This window comes from Salmo salar, chromosome 13, assembly GCF_965601325.2.
Source record: "Salmo salar chromosome 13, fSalSal1, whole genome shotgun sequence".
Lineage (NCBI taxonomy): Eukaryota > Metazoa > Chordata > Actinopteri > Salmoniformes > Salmonidae > Salmo > Salmo salar.
In genome coordinates this window covers 36,132,039-36,153,816 of record NC_138303.1, presented here as the reverse complement: position 1 = coordinate 36,153,816, position 21,778 = coordinate 36,132,039, and the positions used below count along the sequence as shown (strand labels likewise).

Below are 21,778 nucleotides of genomic sequence, written 5' to 3'. Positions count from 1 at the left end.
TTAAAAAACAACAAAAACAGCACAAGAGACCATAAATACATGTTTTGCATTTTTATTTCTTCATATTTCAAAATCAGCAAAAATATTTATTTTACATTTTGACTGGTTCAATATGTTGAAAATAAACAACATTTAAAAAAAAACTAGGGGAACACAAGGCACCATTCCAGAGACTCAGTTGAGATCTCATCTTACTAAAACAAATACTTTCATTAAAAACAGCAACAATACCCAGCCATACAGTCTGTAAGATTATTTGTTTCTCTCTAGGAGACTAATCAATCATAGTGTTTGAACATGGATGACCTGAGTCACAGTGAAGGACATTGATCAACTACAGAGATGGCATCTGATAACAATTACAAGATTACAAAACGAAAAAGCTCGGCAGGGAACATGCACTCTCACACAACTAAGGGTTAGAAAGGTCTTTGGTAAAGAGAAGTACTCATTCAACTCAAAGCACGGTTTATACAGCATACAGTTTTTTTTATTTTAAGAAGGGTTTCTTTTAAAGTTTGTAGGACTTTAATGAGAATAATATTCATGATAGAAATGTAATATTTCTTGATTAAATCCCTTTCGTGGAGCTTATAATAAACACGTGCACAACTTAGAAATCAGCATCAGTGAACTGAAGAAACAGTAATAGAGATGCTGTTTATTATAGTAAAAATGAAAAGGCTTGTGCATTTCGGAAAAAACAATATTGAGTGCGTTTGTTCAATGATCCACCGCTATTACAAAAACACTCTGGGTAAACTACTGCATTATTTTTTCCCAGTACCATTTTCTGATTTTGTACAAAAGTTGGTGTCACTTTACAAATCTAACAACAAGTAACAGTTAACAGCTTTCTTTCCCCTAACCCCAAAAAACAACAAAAAATACCAAACAAATAAACATTGAGAATGTGCAACATTTTTGCATAAAACCATATGAATATTACTGTCTTGAGGAAAATACTCTTCATTCATTCATTCTAGAATAAGGTAACAATGTAAAATCCCTTACATACTGAAAATATATTCTGAGATCTGGAAACCGTGATAACAAATAAAAGGCTCTGGTAAAATTGCACTGTTGAGATCAAATGTGGTAAAAAGAAATATGTATACATGATCAACTATTGTCCTCTTCAGTTTTAGCTAAATATCTTAGTATAAAAAACAAACACTAAAGAACATGTTTATTAGTCATCCTAAAATGAAGCCCCAGCTATTATATTTTCTGTCTGCCCAAACTGAAGTAATTGTATAACACATTTACAAAAGACAGTAGAGCTCAGATTAGGGGACAATTCAGTCCATTTCGAAGACCAAAAATAACAAAGTGTAAAATGTGCAAAGCGTGCTAATGTCTTGGGCGACCTCCTTCGAAGGCATGATGCTCCTCATGTGCTAAAATAGAAATAAACATATTCATCTCATGAGTTATCAATAGGCTCGTTCATCAGACACATGACAACAGTATGTAAAGAGTAAAGTTGTTTTGATGGAGTGAATGAGCATGTACTCTAGTCTACTTGTTTTTATCATGACATGTGAATGTCATACACGGTAGAAAGTACTCACGCTTATAAAATACTGCCTTAAAAGTTATCTGTGGAAGAAGTTCATAGATCCGTCCAAGGACGTTTGCTTCGTTAGCAAAAGAGGCAATTCCATTCCAGATTTGAACAACATCTTCTCTGTCTCGTATGCTGACACTAACACCAACCACCTCATCCTCTGAAATACAACCAGAGAATAAAATATTTCAGATAAATACATCAATACCCTTCAATTTTGAGGTACAACTTTACAAGGGACAGAACATTGTATGTTTTTCTTTATGACAGGATGTTCATGGCATTTCAGACTTCTTCTGTATGGTTGACTCAAATCCAATTGTATTTGTCACATGTAGACTAACAGTGAAATGCTTACTTACAGGTCCTTTTCCAACAATGCAGAGTTAAAGATACCAATTTGGGGGGGGAAATAGAGACAAGGAATATATACACATTAAATAACAATAATGACTAAAATAGCATGGCTATATACAGGGAGTACTAGTACCAAGTCGATGTGCAGGGGTACGAGGAAATTGAGGTAGCTGTGTACATATAGGTAGTGGTAAAGTGACTAGGCAACAGGATAGATAAGACAGTAGCAGCAGCGTATGTGGTGAGTGTGAAAGTGTGTGTGAGTGTGTATGACGTCAGTATGTATGTGTTGTGTGTGTATGGCACAGGAGGTTGGTGGCACCTTAATTGGGGAGGACGGGCTCGTGGTAATGGCCAGAGAGGAATTAGTGGAATGGTATCAAATGCATCAGCCACATGGTTTCCATGTGTTTGATGCCATTCCATTGGCTCCGTTCCAGACATTATTATGAGCCGTCCTCCCCTCAGCAGCCTCCACTGGTGTGTGGGTGTATGTAGTGTGTGTGTGTTGGGGTGTCAGTGTAAGTATGTGTGAATGTGTGGGTAGAGTCCAGTGTGTGTGCATGGAGTCAATGCAAACGATTTGGGGCAAAGAAGGGGCAATGAAAGTAGTCTTGGTAGCCATTTGGTTAGCTGTGGTTTAGCAGTCTTATGGCTTGGGGGTAGAAGCTGTTCAGGGTCCTGTTGGTTCCAGACTCGTGGTGCACTGGTACCACTTGTCATGCGGTAGCAGAGAGAACAGTCTATGGCTTAGGTGGCGTGGCGTGGCCAGGACCTCTCTACCGCCTGGGGTATAGAGGTCCTATGTGGCAGAAACAACAAAAAATAGCCTGCAGACGGCTATATCGGTCTGCTAATACAGGACTAGTAAAGTCCCAGTGCACTACTTTTGTGAGAAAAAAAAAATAATATATATATATATATATATTTTTTTTTTTCAGGGGGTGCTGCAGCACCCCTATGTCCTGAGGGGGGAAGAGGCGCTGTCGTATCCTCTTCATAGCTGTGTGGACCATGTTAATTCCTTAGTGATGTCGACACAGAGTAACTTGAAGCTCTCGACGTGCTCCACTACAGCTCTATTGATGTGGATGGGGGCGTACTCGCTTTTCTGTTTCCTGTAGTCCACGATCAGCTCCTTTGTCTTGCTGACATTTAGGGAGAGGTTGTTGTCCTGGCACCACACTGCTAGGTCTTGGACCTCCTCCCTATAGGCTGGCTCATCGTCGTTGGTGATCACTGACTAATTCTTCATGACTGTACAAGCTGACAAAAGACCATGTAGACCAAAACCCACAGTTGGAGTCTGAAAGACACTGCACACGATGCACTCTCTCTTCACACTTACCTGAAGCACAGTAATCAGTGAATTGCTCCCCAATAGTGGCTAACAGTAACTCCTTCCATACAGCAGGCTGGGGAAATGAAGACACATTGAGTATGTTACCAGTACACACATTTACACAACAAACATAAATATGGTATGAATGATTAAAACATAACATAACATATTGTACTTACAGTGCTTTCTTTGGGTACTTTCATTTTCCAAACTCCCCCCTTTGCATTACTCTCTTCTTCCCTGGATGAAATGGAAAATGCATAGCAAGACAGAGAGTAAATGAAAGGTAATACCATTTACACATATAATTATGCATAGACCTATGTGTTTGCATTCATTTGATTATTTAGTCTTACCAGAGTGGTCTTCTCTCTCCTCTCATTAAGTGATAGCTACATCTCAGTGGTAAACTGGAAACTCCAGGTATATTGTTGTACACGCTCCAAAAGCTCTATGAAAAAATATGAGGAAAAAATGCAATCTTTACCATGATTATCAAAATCATAGTGTTGCCTTTATTACTGCATTATTATGAGAAACACAAATACATAACATGTGCATTTATCATGATGTGGCAATTATCTTAAACCTCTCAACTAACACAGAGAGCTTACCTGAACTGTTTGCACAGTGTAGATTTTTTTCAGACCGGATTCACATTCTGCTGCGGTTGTTCCTGGTAAAGATCTGGAGGAAAGATCCAAACAAAACATCAATATCTAATTGAATCTATATATAACTCTGCATCTGGCATGATCTAGCAGTCTTAAAATAACCTGTTTTGTTTTTGTATCTATAGCAAGCCTTGGTTCCCCCACTCTGTGAACAGGCTTTACTAGATATCGGAGAAGATCAGGTCAGAGAAGATCAGGTGTCAACTCCCTTTCCACAGGACTCTAGCCCAGCAGTAAACAAGACTGACTGACCCCTTTAAAGTTGACTGCCTTCTCTCTTGGCCAGAGACGTACACTACATGACCAAAAGTATGTGGACACCTGCTCGTCAAACATCTCATTCCAAAAATCACTGGCATTAATATAGAGTTTGTCCCCCCTTTGATGCCTCAACAGCCTCCACTCTTCTGGGAAGGCTTTCCTTTCCACCAGATGTTGGAACATAGCTGCAGGGACTTGCTTCCATTGTCATGCTGAAACAGGAAAGGGCTTTACCTAAACTCTTGCCACAAAGTTTGAAGCACAGAATCGTATAGAATGTCATTGTATGCTGCAGTGTTAAGATTTCCCTTCACTGGAACTATGGGGTGTAGCCCGAACCATGAACAGCCCCAGACCATTATTCCTCCTTCAAAATGTACAGTTGGCACTATGCATTCGAGCAGGTAGCGTTCTCCTGGCATCCGCCAAACCCCGATTCGTTCATCAAACTGCCAGATGGTGAAGTGTTTTCCACTGAAATAGAAACCCATTTCATGAAGCTACCGACGAACAGTTCTTGCACTGACGTTGCTTCCAGGGGCAGTTTGGAACTCGGTAGTAAGTGTTGGACAGGAGCACTCGACGCTCACAATCAATGAAATGTATTTATAAAGCCCCTTTTACATCAGCAGATGTCACAAAGTGCTATACAGAAACCCAGCCTAAAACCCCAAACAGCAAGCAATGCAGATGTAGGAGCACAGTGGCTGGAAAAAAACTCGAAAGGCAGGAACCTAGGAAGAAACCTAGAGAGGAACCAGGTTCTGAGGGGTGGTCAGTCCTCTTCTGGATGTGCCGGGTGGAGATTATAACAGTACAGTGGCAAGAAAAAGTATGTGAACCCTTTAGAATTACCTGGATTTCTGCATAAATTGGTCATCAAATTTGATCTGATCTTCATCTAAGTCACAACAATAGACAAACATAGCGTGCTTAAACTAATAACGCACAAATTATTGTATTTTTCTTGTCTTTATTGAATACATCATTTAAACATTCACAATGTAGGTTGGAAAAAGTATGTGAACCCCTAGGCTAATAACTTCTCCAAAAGCTAATTGGAGTCAGGTAACCTGGAGTCCTATCAATGAGACGAGATTGGAGACGTTGATTAGAGCTGTCTTGCGCTATGAAAAACACTCACAAAAATTGAGTTTAAGAAGAATCCTAGATAGTCAGCTAAAGACTTACAGAAATCAGTGGAACATGCTAACATCTCTGTTGACGAGTCTACGATATGCAAAACACTAAACAGAATGGTGTTCATGGGAGGACACCACGGAAGAAGCCACTGCTGTCCAAAAAAAACATTGCTGCACGTCTGAAGTTTGCAAAGGTGCACTTGAATGCTCCACAGCGCTACTTGCAAAATATTCTGTGGACAGATGAAACTACAGTTGAGTTGTTTGGAAGGAACACACAACACTATGTGTGAAGAAAAAAAAGGCACAGCACACCAACATCAAAACTTCATCCCAACTGTAAAGTATGGTGGAGGGAGCATCATGGTTTGGGGCTGCTTTGCTGCCTCAGGGCCTGGACAGCTTGCTATCGTCGATGGAAAAATGAATTCCCAAGTTTATCAAGACATTTTGCAGGAGAATGTTAGGCTATGTGTCCGCCAATTGAAGCTCAACAGAAGTTGGGGTGACGCAACAGGACAACAACCCAAAACACAGAAGTAAATCAACAACAGAATTACTTCAACAGAAGAAAATACGGCTTTTGGAGTGGCCCAGTCAGAGTCCTGACTTCGACCCGATTGAGATGTGGAGCATGACCTCAAGAGAGCAGTTCACACCAGACATCAAGAATATTGCTGAACTGAAACAGCTTTGTAAAGAGGAATGGTCCAAAATTCCTCCTGACCCTTCAGGTCTGATCCGCAACTACAGAAAACGTTTGGTTGCGGTTTTTGCTGCCGAAGGAAGGTCAACCAGTTATTAAATCCAAGGGTTCACATACTTTTCCCACCCTGCACTGCGAATCTTTACACGATGTGTTCAATAAAGACATGAAAATGTATAATTGTTTGTGTGTTATTAGTTTAAGCAAACTGTGTTTGTCTATTCTATTGTTGTTCCCTAGATGAAGATCATATCAAATTTTATGACCAATTTATGCAGAAATCCAGGTATTTAAAAAGGGTTCACATACTTTTCTTGCAACTGTACATGGTCAAGATGTTCAAACGTTCATAGATGACCAGCAGGGTCAAATAATAATAATCACAGTGGTTGTAGAGGGTGCAACAGGTTAGCACCTCAGGAGTAAATGTCAGTTGGCTTATCATAGCCGAGCATTCAGAGATCGAGATAACAGGTGCAGTAGAGAGAGAGAGTAGAAAATAGTAGGTCTGGGACAAGGTAGCACGTCCGGTGAAGAGGTCAGGGTTCCATAGCCACTGGCAGAACAGTTGAAACTGGAGCAGCAGCACGACCAGGTGGACTGGACACAGCAAGTAGTCATCAGGCCAGGTAGTCCTGAGGCATGGTCCTAGGGCTCAGGTCCTCCGGGAGGGGAGGGGGGGAGCATACTTAAAATTCACACAGGACATCGGATAAGACAGGAGAATTACACTAGATATAACAGACTGACCTTAGACCCCTGACACAAAATATTGCAGCATAGATACTGGAGGCTGAGACAGGAGGGGTCAGGAGACACTGTGGCCCCGTCCGACGATACCCCTGGACAGGGCCAATCTGGCAGGATATAACCCCACCCACTTTGCCAAAGCACAGCCCCCACACCACTAAAGGGATAACCGCAGACCACCAACCTACTACACTGAGACAAGGCTGAGTATAGCCCACAAAATTCTCCACCACCGCACGAGCCCGAGGGGGCGCCAACACGGACAGTGAATTTCAACGTTGATTGTGTGACGTTCTGTGAGCTTGTGTGGCCTACCACTTCGCAGCTGAGCTGTTGTTGCTCCTAGATGTTTCCACAATAACAGCACTTACAGTTGACCGGGGCAGCTCTAGCAGGGCAGAAATTTGACAAACTGACTTGTTGGAAAGGTGGCATTCTATGACGGTGCCACGTTGAAAGTCACTGAGCTCTTCAGTAAGACCATTCTACTTCCAATGTTTGTCTATGGAGATTGCATGCTAGCGTGCTCAATTTTATACACCTGTCAGCAACGGGTGTGGCTGAAATAGCCAAATCTTCTCATTTGAAGGGGTGTCCACATACTATGCTGTAAAAACTTATTTGCCCCCTTTCTAATAATCTCTACTTTTGCATATTTTTTTTTATACTGAATGTTATCAGATCTTCAACCAAATCCTAACATTAGATAAAGGGAACCTGAGTGAACAAATTACACAACAATTACCTAGTTATTTCATTTATTTCATAAACAAAGTTATGTAGCACCCAATGCCAATGTAATTACTCCCTAACATTCAATAACTGGTTTTGCCACCTTCAGCTACAATGACGCCAACCAAAAGCTTCATGTAGTTGTTGATCAGTCTCTGTGGAGGAAGTTTGGTCCACTCTTCCATGCAGAACTGCTTTAACTCAGCAACATTTGTGGGTTTTCATGCATGAACTACTCGTTTCAAGTCCTGCCACATCATCTCAATTAGGATTAGGTCTGGACTTTTACTAGGCCATTCCAAAAATGTGTTGCTTTCTAGCCACTTTCATGTGGACTTGATTGTGTGTTTTGGATCATTGTCTTGCTGCATGACCCAGTTGCATTTCAGCTTCAGCTCACAGACGGATGGCCTGACATTCTCCTGTAGAAATCTCTGATACAGAGCAGAATTCATGGTTCCGTCTAAGGCAAGTCAACCAGGTTCTGAGGTAGCAAAACATCCCCAAATCATCACACTACCACCAACATGCTTGACTGTTGGTATGAGGTTCTTACTGTGGAATGCAGAGTTTGTTTTTTGGTTTTCGCCAGACATAGTATTTGTAAACTCAGGTTCCCTTTATCTAAAATCAGGTTTTGGTTGAAGATCTGATAACTTTCAGTATGAAAAATATGAAAAAAAGAGAAAATCAGAAAAGGGGCAAATACTTTTGCACAGCACAGCACAGTACCAGTCAAAAGTTTGGACACACCTACTCATTCCAGGGTTTTCTCTATTTATGTATTTTTTACTATTGTCTACATTGTAGAATAATAGTTAAGACATCAAAACTATGAAATAACACATATGGAATCATGTAGTAACCAAAAAAAGTGTTAAATAAACCAAAATATATTTTAGATTCTTCAAAGTAGCCACCCTTTGCCTTGAGGACAGCTTTGCACACTCTTGGAATTCTCTCAACCAGCTTCATGAGGTAGTCACTTGGAATGCATTTCAATTAACAGGTGTGCCTTTTAAAAAGTGTATTTCCTTCTTAATACGTTTAAGCCAATCAGTTGTGTTGTCACAAGGTAGAGGTGGTATACAGACGATAGCACTATTTGGTAAAAGACCAAGTCCATATTATGGCAAGAACAGCTCAAATAAGCTACGATAAATGACAGTCCATCATTACTTTAAGACAGGGGTGGGCAACTCCAGTCCTCAAGGGCCTGATTGGTTTCACACTTTTTCTCCATCCCTAGCAAACACAGCTGATTAATCAAATTGCATTCTAAACTGAAGATCATGATTAGGTGATTATTGAAGTCATGTGTGTTAGCTGGAGCAAAACTGTGAGACCAATCAGGCACGCGAGGACTGGAATTAACCACCCCTGCTTTAAGACATGAAGGTCAGTCAATCACTTCAAAAGTTTATTCAAGTGCAGTCACAAAAAACATCAAGCGCTATGATGAAACTGGCTCCCATGAGGACCGCCACAGGAAAGGAAGACCCAGAGTTACCTCTGCTGTAGAGGATAAGTTCATTAGAGTTACCAGCCTCAGAAATTGCAGCCCAAGTAAATGCTTCACAGAGTTCAAGTAACAGACACATCTCAACATCAACTGTTCAGAGGAGACTGCGTGAAGCAGGCCTTCATGGTCGAATTGCTGCAAAGAAACCACTACTTAGGAACACCAATAAGAAGAAGAGACTTGCTTGGGGAAAGAAACACAAGCAATGGACATTAGACCAGTGGAAATCTGTCCTTTGGTCTGAGGAGTCCAAATTTGAGATTTTGGTTCCAACTGCAGTGTCTTTGTGAGATGCAGAGTAGGTGAACGGATGATCTCCCCATTTGTGGTTTCCACCGTGAAGCATGGAGGAGGAGGTGTGATGGTGCTTTGCTGGTGACACTGTCTGTGATTTATTTACAATTCAAGGCACACTTAACCAGCATGGCTACCACAGCATTCTGCATTGATACGCCATCCCATCTGGTTTGCCCTTAGTGGAACTATCATTTGTTTTCAACAGGACAACGATTCAACACTCCTCTAGGCTGTGTAAACCCCCTTGGGTTGTGCCGTGGCGGAGATCTTTGTGGGCTATACTCGGCCTTGTCTCAGGATGGTAAGTTGGTGTTTGAAGATATCCCTCTAGTGGTGTGGGGGCTGTGCTTTGGTAAAGTGGGTGGGGTTATATCCTGCCTGTTTGGCCCTGTCCGGGGGTATCATCAGATGGGGCCACAGTGTCTCCTGACCCCTCCTGTCTCAGTCTCCAGTATTTATGCTGCAGTAGTTTGTGTCGGGGGGCTAGAGTCAGTCTGTTATATCTGGAGTATTTCTCCTGTCTTATCCGGTGTCCTGTGTGAATTTAAGTATGCTCTCTCTAATTCTCTCTCGTAGGACCTGAGCCCTAGGACCATGCCTCAGGACTACCTGGCATGATGACTCCTTGCTGTCCCCAGTCCACCTGGCCGTGCTGCTGCTCCAGTTTCAACTGTTCTGCCTGTGGCTCCCGAACCCTGACCTGTTCACCGGAGGTGCTACCTGTCCCAGACCTGCTGTTTTCAACTCTCTAGAGACAGCAGGAGCGGTAGAGATACTCTCAATGATCAGCTATGAAAAGCCAACTGACATTTACTCTTGAGGTGCTGACTTGTTGCACCCTCGACAACTACTGTGATTATTATTATTTGACCATGCTGGTCATTTATGAACATTTGAACATCTTGGCCATGTTCTGTTATAATCTCCACCCGGCACAGCCAGAAGAGGACTGGCCACCCCTCATAGCCTGGTTCCTCTCTAGGTTTCTTCCTAGGTTTTGGCCTTTCTAGAGAGTTTTTCCTAGCCATCATGCTTCTACACCTGCATTGCTTGCTGTTTGGGGTTTTAGGCTGGGTTTCTGTGCAGCACTTTGAGATATCAGCTGATGTAAGAAGGGCTATATAAATACATTTGATTTGAATTTGATAAAGGCTATTTGACCAACAAGGAGAGTGATGGAGTGCTGCATCAGATGACCTGGCCTCCACAATCGCCCAACCTCAAACCAATTGAGATGGTTTGGGATGAGTTGGACCGCAGAGTGAAGGAAAAGCAGCCAACAAGTGCTCAGCATACGTGGGAACTACTTCAAGACTGTTGGAATAGCATTCTAGGTGAAGCTGGTGGAAAGAATGCCAAGTGTGTGCAAAGCTGTCATCAAGGCAAAGGGTGGCTACTTTGAAGAATCTCATATTGCTTCAAGCTTTTTTTTGGTTACTACATGATTCCATATGTGTTATTTCATAGTTTTGATGTCTTCACTATTATTCTACAATGTAGAAAATAGTAAAAATATAGAAGAAAAAAAACACTTGAATGAGTAGGTGTGTCCAAACTTTTGACTGGTACTGTATAGTGTACATTGATATACATAATTTCAATAAGAACACAATGAAAAGAAAGATCTGTATAAGCAAAACCTATGTCCATTATTGTGACATCCATCATAGTGTTTTATTAAACTGTAAAAAAAAGAAGCAAAGTCTAAATGAAAACCAAGACAGAGAAAAGGTATCCACATTACAGAGTCAATGTAAGGCGGAAACCTAAACAAAAACAGACTTGCCTATGATTTAACTTTTAGTCTTGAGATTGAAAATAAATACTTTCACCCCTAGGCCTATATTCAGGAAAAACTGTTTTTTATTTTATTTTTTAGAACAAATCAGTATTGAGGGCCTCAGGCTTTCCCCAACCCAAGGTCTTAACACCGGTTACATAGCAGAGGTAAACAAACTTTGCCCCATATACAAGTACTCACAGTGTTGATAAAAATAGACAAAGTTCAATTTCAGCAGGTCATGTGTACACTTCCCATAATAGAATATTTGCTAATAGTCAGTGAAGCAGTGAGCTGAAGTTTTACAATTAATAAAATTGCCGATAGCCTGCCTAAGACTGAGATTTTGAGAACATTTTCTAACTAATGGTACATTGCATGGTACCATATCACCGAGGAATAAGAAACAATGATTGCGAAAACACAGGTTATAGTGTAATAATAATATACGTTACTATTGTGGCGTTATACCCATGCACTGTCTGCAACTTGAAAAAGACTCCTTTGTTTTGGCAAGGCTTGCTAGCTAGCTATCACAAATGCAGTTGAATTCATACAAACTCATCCCATGAAAACAAATCATAGAAATAATCACCATCAAGTCCATGTAATGATAAAATTGTGAACTTACCTATCAAGCCAAAAAGTCCACGGAGAATGTAATGGGAGGGTGCCGTTTCCATCGTTGTTCGTGATGTTCCCCAATTCTCTTTCGTCAATATGGATGTTACGTTCTGCGGAGTTTTGACTTACTGTGTTGTTCAGTTGCAAGGTTGGGACAGCAGGAACGGCCATTTCCTGGGTAGTAAAAATAATCGATTTGATTGTTTTTAAAATATCTCGTTTCACCTTTTGATTAAATAGGTGTAAAGTGCCTACTTCGCTGACTCATTCGTAGCTTCACCGGTCTGGCGCCACAACAACAGTAAAACGATGACGTCTAGCTGTCTGCAGGCCAAACGTTCTTGTCATAAACGGCAGGCGAGATTCACACTAGGAACAGGACTGCCTTAAATTAGTATTACATGTACCTCAAATTTCCCCTAAAACATACCAAGACCCCTTAATAGGAATGAAATCGTCCTTAAATTAAACAAATTACCTCTTAAGTCTCCCTTAATTTTCAAATGCAAAAGGAGACCCATTATACATACCTTAATTTCAATTGTTGGTCAGTACCCTTTATTTTTCTATTTAAGTGCATATGAAGGATATCAAGAAACGTATCCTTAATAATATCTTACTACAGAATGTTTGATAGCTCCCTTGTTTTGGGGGTTTAAGGATAGGTCAAGGTACATACGGAGCATGCCCTTCATTATACATTGCTTTAGATTGTTTTTGTTGATCCTTACATTTTCAGATTAGGTGCCGCGCGCGTAGAGTGGATATTTTTTCTGTAGTCTACCACCCGTACTGTAGATGGCGGCATACACCTCTAACGATTGTTTGCGGACCGCCGAAGAAGAAGTAGAAGACCACCACCACCACCACCCCCCCCCCCCCCCCCCCCCGGACATGTGCACTTGAGTGGGTAGCTAGCAAGTGTGTTACCTGGATGTGTTGTTGCTAGCTAAGGAAGCTAATGCTATTTTCTTCTGTTTCCTGTTGCTGTTGTAAGGGATATCAGTTGCCATAGGCTACTTTACGTTACAACCATGGAAATTGGCACACTTTTGGAGGCTTTCACGGGTAAGTCAACTTACTTTAGCTGTTTTTCCGTATCTGTAACGTTATTGGAATTGACAAGTTTACTGTAACCGCATATATTCCAGTTAGCTTGCTATCTCATTGGATGGATGGATAACTTGGCTAGTTGTGGCTAGCAGTCGAAATTGTTAGCTGACTAACTTAGCTCTCTAGGCCTATTTTATTTTGATAGCGTAACTACATGTATAATTCAATATTGATGTGTGTGTTGACTTGAAGCTATTTCACCCACTTAGTTACATTTTGTACCTAGTCTAGTTAACGTTAGCAGGTCGCTATAGTTTATGTTGACCACAGTTTGATAGCTAACGTTAAGTGTTCTAGTTTAGTTAGCTCGTTTATTTGCTACTAGCGTTAACTACTGTAGTTAGTTAGCGTTATTTAGTGGCGACTGTGGTAGTTGCAGCCATGGTGATCCTATGAAATTAGTAGCTATCCTAATTCTATGGTTGTAGCTTGCTAGCTATTTAAAGCCTGTGGTTGCCGTGCAGCTAATTCTTCCTGACGGTGCCCTGGACTACAACGCTGTACATACTTGAATAAGTGTTTTCTATTTTGTTATATCTACGTTCAGACTTTGAGAAGAAAGGGAAGAAAGATGCCTGTCCTGCCCTGGATCAACTTCTGTCTCATGTCGCCAAAACGGGAGAAACGATGTGAGTGTCTAAGAAATAAGCCTCAAGTGCCAGTCGATTTTCTATTGAATGGACAATGTGTCAATTCAGTATAGAAATACACAGGCGGGTAAATTACAACTCATGGCTAGTCTTATTGCTGAAATGTATTTCTGGATATGCTACCAAAACCAAGGTCTTGTTGGAGGAGACTGAAGTTAACCCAATATTGGACCAAAGCAGCCTTATGCTATGAAGGTGTGCAGTAATTTTTACATTTTTGTTTAAAAATAAAATTCTCGCAAATATGAAAGATTTGTTCCAAAACCGTACCGCAAGCGATACATGTTAACATTTAGAGCAAGCGTCGGGGTTCTTAACAAAGGTCCCCTTGGAAGAAGAGACCTTCATCAATAGGCGCTAAAGGTACTTGGCCTCTTTGGCCTCTATGAATGGGCTAGGCAACCAGAGAGGAATCCCACGAAGCAAGCTAGATCTACTCTGGGTTTTCTAAAGCTAACCAGCTTCAGTTAGCTTCACATTACTGCCATGTTTCAAGTTTTATTAGTCGTATGTATTTGATACGCATGGTTTGCATCGCCCATCGAAATTTTTACTTGCAGGTTCTTGCAAGTAAATACAAACAAAGTAAATGGCAGTAGAATAGAATACATTTTTTTTAGCATAAGTATAATACAGGAATGCACAATTTATAATACAATATTTACATGTGTATTGGGGATGTAGAAATTAAGCAGTATAGTAAGTCTGGTAGCAGCAGTTATGATGTGCACAGAATCAGAGCAGGTGGTCAGTTCAAGTGTTCAGCACTCTGATGGCTTGTAGATACCAACAGGCTCAGAGACAGTATCAGAGCATGAGGTCTGATAGAAACGGTCTGCCTGACAGTAAAGGAGAGAACAGCTTGTGGCTGGGGTGGGTGGGGAGGTCCTTGATGCTGTGTGTCTTCCTCAGGCACCATTTCGAGTGATGTCCTGGATGGGTGGAGACACGGTCCCAGTGATATACTGGAGGGCCTTGCAGTCATGTACAGAGCAATTCCCTTACCAGGCTGTGATGCAACCGGGCGGCATGCAGAATTTCTTCAACCGCCTTAGGAAGTAGATACTGTTGCACCCTCTTGACAAGAGTGGTAGTGGTGCTGGTCTATGACAAGTCCTCGGCTTCATCCATACTATGACGGTGGATATTGCTTGTCCGCCTGCTGCTAACTCTAGCAGTCTTGTAACTGCGCGTGTATGTCGTACATGGCTAGTCGAACACCAAACTCTTAATTGAGACAATGATGAAGCCTCAATCCATGGGCGAGTCAGGTCCTACATTTTCATGTGTGCCAAAATGAAAATTAACTAGGATATCTTGCAAATTCAGCAGGCTGTGGTGTGAAATAGGCTTTTAGAAATGCCATCTTTATTTTATGACTCATAGTTAATGCTGTCTTTGGTGTTACATTGCGTGAAGTTTAAAATGCATTCTGTCATTACTGTGATATATATATTTTTTTATATACAAACATTTTCTTAAATATTTTCTTAAATCAGTCGTCTTCCTCAAATGAAGGGGATGATGCAATCTTTGCAAGAGGGAGGGAATCTGATTTCATTGGTCCTCAACTCACAGCTCAGTCATTTCATTCAGAGTAAGTGGAATTAGCCTGCCCCAGAGAAGGATTCGTTGCGCCATTTGAATGTGCCTGGCTAAAAGGTGAGCCACTTTCGTATGACCGGTTATCCCGAGTTGAACTTTGTTGACCAAAGTTACCTCGCTAACTCCTCAAACCTGCTTCGTAGGAAACCCCTCAGGTGTCGGACCAAGAGAGGATAACTTTTTGGTCTCTCCTCTTACAGGATTTCATGGTCACAGTTCAAAAGTTATTTCCTGTTTAAACTTGAGAAAGTAATGGATGACTTCAGAACCTCGTCGCCAGACCAGCGAGGTCCATCCAATCCTAATGTGGAGTACATTCCTTTTGAGGAGATGAAGGAAAGGATTCTCAAAATTGTAGATGGGTACAACGGGTGAGTGTCCTCCACTGTCCAGTGCTGAAACATTTAATAAAAAGTCTCCCTTTAATGCCTGTTTTACCAGTATGCCTTTGTGTAGCCTTGTGTACAGCCTCGTGAGGAAAGTATACCTTTTTGACTATCTTTTCCAGTATTCCGTTCACCATCCAGCGTCTCTGTGAGTTACTTACTGACCCTAAGAGGAACTACACTGGAACAGACAAGTTCCTCAGGGGAGTGGAGAAGGTAAGTATCATCACTGTTTCTGAGATTGTTTATCATAATGGTTTTTTTAAATATGAGGTGTGATCTTTAGCCAAGATGGGAGTTTCTATTGGACAAATTCAGGTACGTCCTTCCCACTTTTCGTTCAGTTTGCTTCTGTTTTAATAAACTTTTTGCAACTGAATCGGCGCGATGAATACGCCCCCAGGGTACTCACCCTATTAAGGATACCTACAGTACCAGTCAAAAGTTTGGACACACCTATTCATTCAAATGTTTTTCTTTATTTTAACTATTATCTACATTGTAGAATAATTGTGAAGACATCAAAACTATGAAATAACATATGTAATCATGTAGTAACTTAAAAAATGTTAAACAATATTTGAGATTCTTCAAAGTAGCCACCCTTTGCCTTGATGACAGCTTTACACACTCTTGGCATTCTCTCAACCAGCTTCTTTTAGGAATGCTTTTCCAACAGTCTTGGAAAATAAATCAGTGTCACCAGCAAAGCACCATCATACCACCTCCATGCTTCACAGTGGGAACCACAAATGCGGAGATCATCCGTTCCACCTATTCTGCGTCTCACAAAGACACGGCGGTTGGAACCAAAAATCTCCAATTTGGACGCATCAGACCAAAGGACATATTTCGACCGGTCTAATGTCCATTGCTCCTTTTAGTAGTGGTTTCTTTGCAGTAATTTGACCAATAAGGCCCGATTTTTCGCAGTGTCCTCTGAACAGTTGATGTTGATGTGTCTCTTACTTGAACTCTGAAGCATTTATCTGGGCTGCAATTTCTGAGGCTGGTAACTCTAATGAACTTATCCTCTGCAGCAGAGGTAACTCTGGGTCTTCCTTTCCTGTCGCGGTCCTCATGAGAGCCAGTTTCATCATAGCACTTGATGGTTTTTGCGACTGCACTTGAAGAAACTTTCAAGTTCTTGTAATTTTCCATATTGACTAACTTTCATGTCTTAACGTAATGATGGACTGTCATTTTCTCTTTGCTTATTTGAGCTGTTATTGCCATAATATGGACTTAGCCCTATTTGATAAAAGAACATCTTCTGTATACCACCCCTACCTTGTCACAACACAATTGATTGGCTCAAAAGCATTAAGAAGGAAAGAAATTCCATAAATTTCCTTTTAAGAAGGCACACCTGTTAATTGAAATGCATTCCAGGTGACTACCTCATGAAGCTGGTTGAGAATGCCAAGAGTGTGCAAAGCTGTCAAGGCAAAGGGTGGCTACTTTGAAGAATGTCAAATATAAAATATATTTTGATTTGTTGAACATTTTTTTTTGTTTTTTTTGTTACTACATTATTCCATATGTGTTCGTAGTTTTGATGTCTTCACTATTATTCTACAAATAAAAATAAAGAAAAACCCTTGAATGAGTGTGACAATACCAGTCAAAAGTTGAATGTCACAGATATGTCCTTGTATTAATTTGAATAAATAATGCATTCTCGCATGGCTTATTTTTAACAAGTTTATAATTCCTTGTATTTGTAAACAATATACATGCTTAGAGTTTGATGGTATTGTTTATATTTTGCAGAATGTGATGGTGGTCAGCTGTGTATATCCTACCTCAGAGTAAGTATTATATCATGTTTCTCTACCTACCACTTTTTATAGCAAAACATACTTTAAAGTTGGGGTCAGCTTCAAAGCTGTCTATCAAATCAATTTGGGTAGGCTTACAGTCATCTGGATTTGCTGACTCACTCTGCCTCTTTCAAAGGAAAAATGGTGCAACCAGTGTAAACAAAATGAATGGAGTGATGTTCCCTGGCAATACCTCTATTTATTCAGAAAGGTGAGCGCTACCTACTTGTCAATGGTTGATGTTCAGTTATGCAATTTATCTACATTTATAACATAAAATGGGTGGGGAACCCCAATAAAACCCAGCAGTCTTTCATTCCAGGCATCCCTGAACATAGGGGGAAAAGGTTTAGTAATTTACTCATACCAAATATGCTGGGTGACAGTGTAGTTAATCTCCTTGTTATTACACTGAACAAAAATATAAATGCAACGTGCATCGATTTCAAATATTTGACTCCGTTACAGTTCATACAAGTAAATCAGTCAATTGAAATGCATTCATTAGACCCTAATCTATGGATTTCATATGACTGGGAATACAGATATGCATCTGTTCGTCACAGATGCCTTAAAAAAAAGGTAGGGGCGTGGATCAGAAAACCAGTCAGTATCTGGTGTGATCACCATTTGCCTCATGCAGCGCGACACATCTCCTTCGCATAGAGTTGATCAGGCTGTTCATTGTGGCCTGTGGAATGTTGTCTTTCTCCTCTTCAGTAGCTGTGCGAAGTTGCTGGATATTGGCGGGAACTGGAACACGCTGTCGATCCAGAGCATCCTAAACATGCTCAATGGGTGACATGTCTGGTGAGTATGCAGGCCATGGAAGAACTGGGACATTTTCAGCTTCCAGGAATTGTGTACAGATCCTAGTGACATGGGGCTGTGCATTATCATGCTGAAACATGAGGTGATTGCGGCAGTGGGCCTCAGGATCTCTTCACGGTATCTCTGTGCATTCAAATTGCCATCGGTAAAATGCAATTGTGTTCATTGTCCATAGCTTATGCCTGCCCATACCATAACCCCACCGCCACCATGGGGCACTCTGTTCACAAAGTTAACATCAGCAAACCGCTCGCCCACACGACGCCATCTGCCCGGTACAGTTGAAACCGGGATTCATCCGTGAAGAGCACACTTCTCCAGCCTGTCAGTGGCCATCGAAGGTGAGCATTTTCCCACTGAAGTCAGTTACGACACTGAACTGCAGTCAGGTGTCAGATCCTGGTGGGATGACAAGCACGCACATGAGCTTCCCTGACTCTGTTCCTGACAGTTTGTGCAGAAATTCTTTGGTTGTGCAAACCCACAGTTTCATCAGCTGTCTGGGTGGCTGGTCTCACTCGATCCTGCAGGTTAAGAAGCTTGATGTGGACGCCCTGGGCCTGTGTCGTTACACGTGGTCTGCCTCCAAAGTCTCTAAAATGACATTGGAGGTGGCTTGTGGTAGACAAATTAACATTCAATTCTCTGGCAACAGCTCTGGTGGACATTCATACAGTCAGCATGCCAATTGCACACTCCCTCAACTTGAAACCGCTGTGGCATTGTGTTGTGACAACTGCACATTTGGCCTTTTATTGTCCCCAGCACAAGGTGCACCTGTGTAATGATCATGCTGTTTAATCAGCTTCTTGATATGCCACACCTGTCAAGTGGATGGATTTTCTTGGCAAAGGAGAAATGCTCACTAACAGGGATGTAAACACATTTGTGCACAACACTTTTCAGAAAAGCTTTCTGTGCGTATGGAAAATTACTGGCTACTTTTATTTCAGCACATAAGACCAACACTTTACATGTTACGTTTATATTTTTGTTCAGTATAATTGGATTCAATTGCAACAATATGATTGAATGAAAGCGTATTGGATTTTGCATATAGAGATTATTTATTTTCTCCTTATGGTAGGAATATAAATGGACCAGGCACCCCAAGGCCACTGAACAGACCAAAGCTATTGCTATCCACCACTCTGGCTACAAACGGTCTCCCTGACAGCACAGACGATAAGGAGCCACTCACAGAACAAGAGGAGCATGCTATCAGGTAACTAGCATTGTGTGAAGCCAGGTGACTGTCAGCCAAAATATAACGCAATAAATGTTAAGACTTAGCAACTAGTTATGATGTTTTGATGCTTTCTTTAGTGATTCCTCTGTATCGGAAAGTAATACCACAAAAAGCAGTCTGATGAAGACCAAGCATCCAGAAGAGGATGCAACGGAGGCAGAGAGCCATGAAGTGAAAAGGCTGAAGTTTGACAAAGACATGGATGAAGATGAGGAGGAAGACAAGGAGATGTCCTGTCCTGAACCTGCCCAAAGCTCATCAGACAAGCCAGAATCGTCAACAGACATTGTTGAGGAAGAAAAAGACAAGTCTGCTGATATGCTCACCACAGACGATCATGGTACTTTTTTTGAACAATGGGGCATTTTCAAATAACACTATATGGCTGCATTTACACAGGCAGCCCAATTCTGATCTTCTTTCCACTAATTAGTATTTTGGCCAATCACATATTTTCACATCAGATATTTTTCAGCGCTGGTCTGATTTGGCCAAAAGACAAATTTAGTGGGAAAATAATATCATAATTGGGCTGCCTGTCTAAACACAGCCTACGCTTGTGAAAGGGAAAATTTGACATGGGTCCAAGAATAACATTGTTAAACTGGATTAATTGATTTATGGAAGGATGTAATGGTGTTCTTGCCTTCTGTCCCCCAGAGCCCTCTAGCACTCAGACAGAAGAGCCCTTTGAGGAAGAGACAGCGGAGACATCAGAGAGAGAGGCTGAGTCTGGCCCTACCAACAGTCTAAAAAGTGACAGCACCATGGACCAGTCAGAGGGGCAGCTTGCTCAGTCAGGGAAGGATCTACGTTTAGAGGAACAGGGGGAAGGAGATTGCAGTGACCCAGTCAGTAGCAGCAATGGGGAGGGAGCACCCAGTGAAGAGCCTGTCCCATCTTCCTCTCCCAGAAGTAAAGTTGAGTCGTCGGCAGAAGGCGCTGCTGCAGAAAACAGTTTCGAAAGCCCAGAGACCACAGATGAGCCCATGGAACAGGACTAACCTGAGGGCCACCCAACATTATTTTACACTGTATGATACTGTAACACACCCAGGAGATCTCTGTACCAATGTGGACCTGTAGTCTCCCAGGACAGGGGGGCCTTTTATGAGGCCTTGGGTCTCCTCACGCCTTATGACCCACCCACCTCCTGACGGCCAGTCTGATTTTAAAAACGTAATTTAAGTTCCCCTCCAGCTAGGTTTTTTTCAAGCCTGTGGCATTCATTTACACATTAAATGCCTTTATCACTGTTATTTTAATATGAACTGCTATTTTACATGCCAATTCCAAAGCTGCTTGGTTAACATTGTGATGTAGAAGGATCAGTCATTATTCAGTGTTTGTGATCTTCATCTGTGGTGAATGTTTCATGTTGGCCGGCCCAGTTAGGTTCTCTGGATCTGTGGGATGCCTTTTGTTTTCCCTGGGTAAAGTGACCGTTTACAGCTATGTTTTGTTTTTAGTGTGGTAGTTTTTCGCACTTTGAAATGTAAAGTATAGAAAACGGGCCATGACATCTGTAGCATAAAACCACTGGAAGCCCTGCAAGTTTGCAAGTTTTGCAAAGTAAACATACAGAAACCATGGATTGCAACCAATCCACCTCATGTACTATGATTGAACAATACAGATATAGCTGTGATCCAAATGCTTTAAACTGTCCAGTGAAAATTTCACTTTGAAAAGCTAATCTGTTAACTTGTCCTATTCTTGTATTTGTGGCCAAAGCAGAAATTAAGAGAAACACTTCAAAAACGCTTGCCATTTCCGTTTTGGCTGAGATGGAATTTTTCTGTCAGATTTAAAGTGAAGGTCCAGATCTTTTGTATAATTTGTTTTGGAAGCAGTGCTCATGAGCCAAACTTGATCCCTGCTTTTTGTGTACTGTCTTCCATTTAGTATGATATGCTACATCCTGCTTTTAATTTTTGTATTCGTATGATATGTTACTAATCCAAATCGTACAATATGTTACTCATTTGTTGTGCTTAAGATTCGGGACGGCATCTTTAATCAAAAGATGTGGAAACATGGTATTTTAATTATCACAATCTTTCTAATTGAATGGCATCTTTCTTCAACTTCAGACATCCGTATCAACTAAATTCAACTTTAAATCTCATCACAAAATGATCGGTACTGCTGTCACATGGAATAACAGGAAGCTTGTTTTGATTTGGAGCGTTTACTGGCTTCCATATCTTGTTTCTGCAACTGTCCTTTTTATATATTAGGATTTTAACATTTCTGTAAAGAAGATTTTGTAGATTGTAATACATGTTCACTGCCTTTGTGAAAGTCTCTGTAGATTGGTCTTTCAACACCGTATTCATATGAAGCAATAAATGCTAACATTAA

General features: G+C 41.2%; 2 protein-coding genes across 2 annotated transcripts; one reads left to right on the top strand and one right to left on the bottom strand.

The window, feature by feature from the left end:
* Positions 1 to 36: 36 nt before the first annotated feature.
* LOC106567282 (eukaryotic translation initiation factor 4E type 3) lies at positions 37 to 12,492 on the bottom strand. Its single transcript, XM_014136407.3, has 9 exons — positions 12,288 to 12,492; positions 12,013 to 12,126; positions 11,765 to 11,931; positions 3,884 to 3,956; positions 3,626 to 3,720; positions 3,449 to 3,509; positions 3,276 to 3,342; positions 1,575 to 1,730; positions 37 to 1,400 (listed from the first exon to the last, which is right to left on the bottom strand). Exons 3-9 carry the CDS (start codon positions 11,926 to 11,928, stop codon positions 1,354 to 1,356), a joined length of 663 nt encoding a protein of 220 aa, XP_013991882.1. The 5' UTR covers positions 11,929 to 11,931; positions 12,013 to 12,126; positions 12,288 to 12,492; the 3' UTR covers positions 37 to 1,353.
* A 161-nt stretch (positions 12,493 to 12,653) lies between these two features.
* LOC106567283 (serine/threonine-protein phosphatase 4 regulatory subunit 2-A) lies at positions 12,654 to 21,778 on the top strand. The gene is made up of 9 exons (XM_014136408.3): positions 12,654 to 12,825; positions 13,418 to 13,499; positions 15,326 to 15,496; positions 15,634 to 15,727; positions 17,285 to 17,322; positions 17,471 to 17,545; positions 19,253 to 19,390; positions 19,492 to 19,754; positions 20,075 to 21,778. The coding sequence occupies exons 1-9, from the start codon at positions 12,792 to 12,794 to the stop codon at positions 20,416 to 20,418; spliced, it is 1,239 nt and encodes a 412-aa protein (XP_013991883.2). The 5' UTR covers positions 12,654 to 12,791; the 3' UTR covers positions 20,419 to 21,778.

Bases quoted from the DNA above. Each gene is read 5' to 3' on its own strand.
- LOC106567282 (XM_014136407.3), bottom strand. From the start codon at position 11,928: ATGGCCGTTCCTGCTGTCCCAACCTTGCAACTGAACAACACAGTAAGT. The intron at 3,510-3,625 runs GTAAGACTAAAT...CATTTCATCCAG, and splicing joins GGAGAGAGAAGACCACTCTG to GGAAGAAGAGAGTAATGCAA. The intron at 3,343-3,448 runs GTAAGTACAATA...TCATTTCCCCAG, and splicing joins AAGTACCCAAAGAAAGCACT to CCTGCTGTATGGAAGGAGTT.
- LOC106567283 (XM_014136408.3), top strand. From the start codon at position 12,792: ATGGAAATTGGCACACTTTTGGAGGCTTTCACGG. The intron at 12,826-13,417 runs GTAAGTCAACTT...ATCTACGTTCAG, and splicing joins ACTTTTGGAGGCTTTCACGG to ACTTTGAGAAGAAAGGGAAG. The intron at 15,728-17,284 runs GTAAGTATCATC...TATATTTTGCAG, and splicing joins TCCTCAGGGGAGTGGAGAAG to AATGTGATGGTGGTCAGCTG.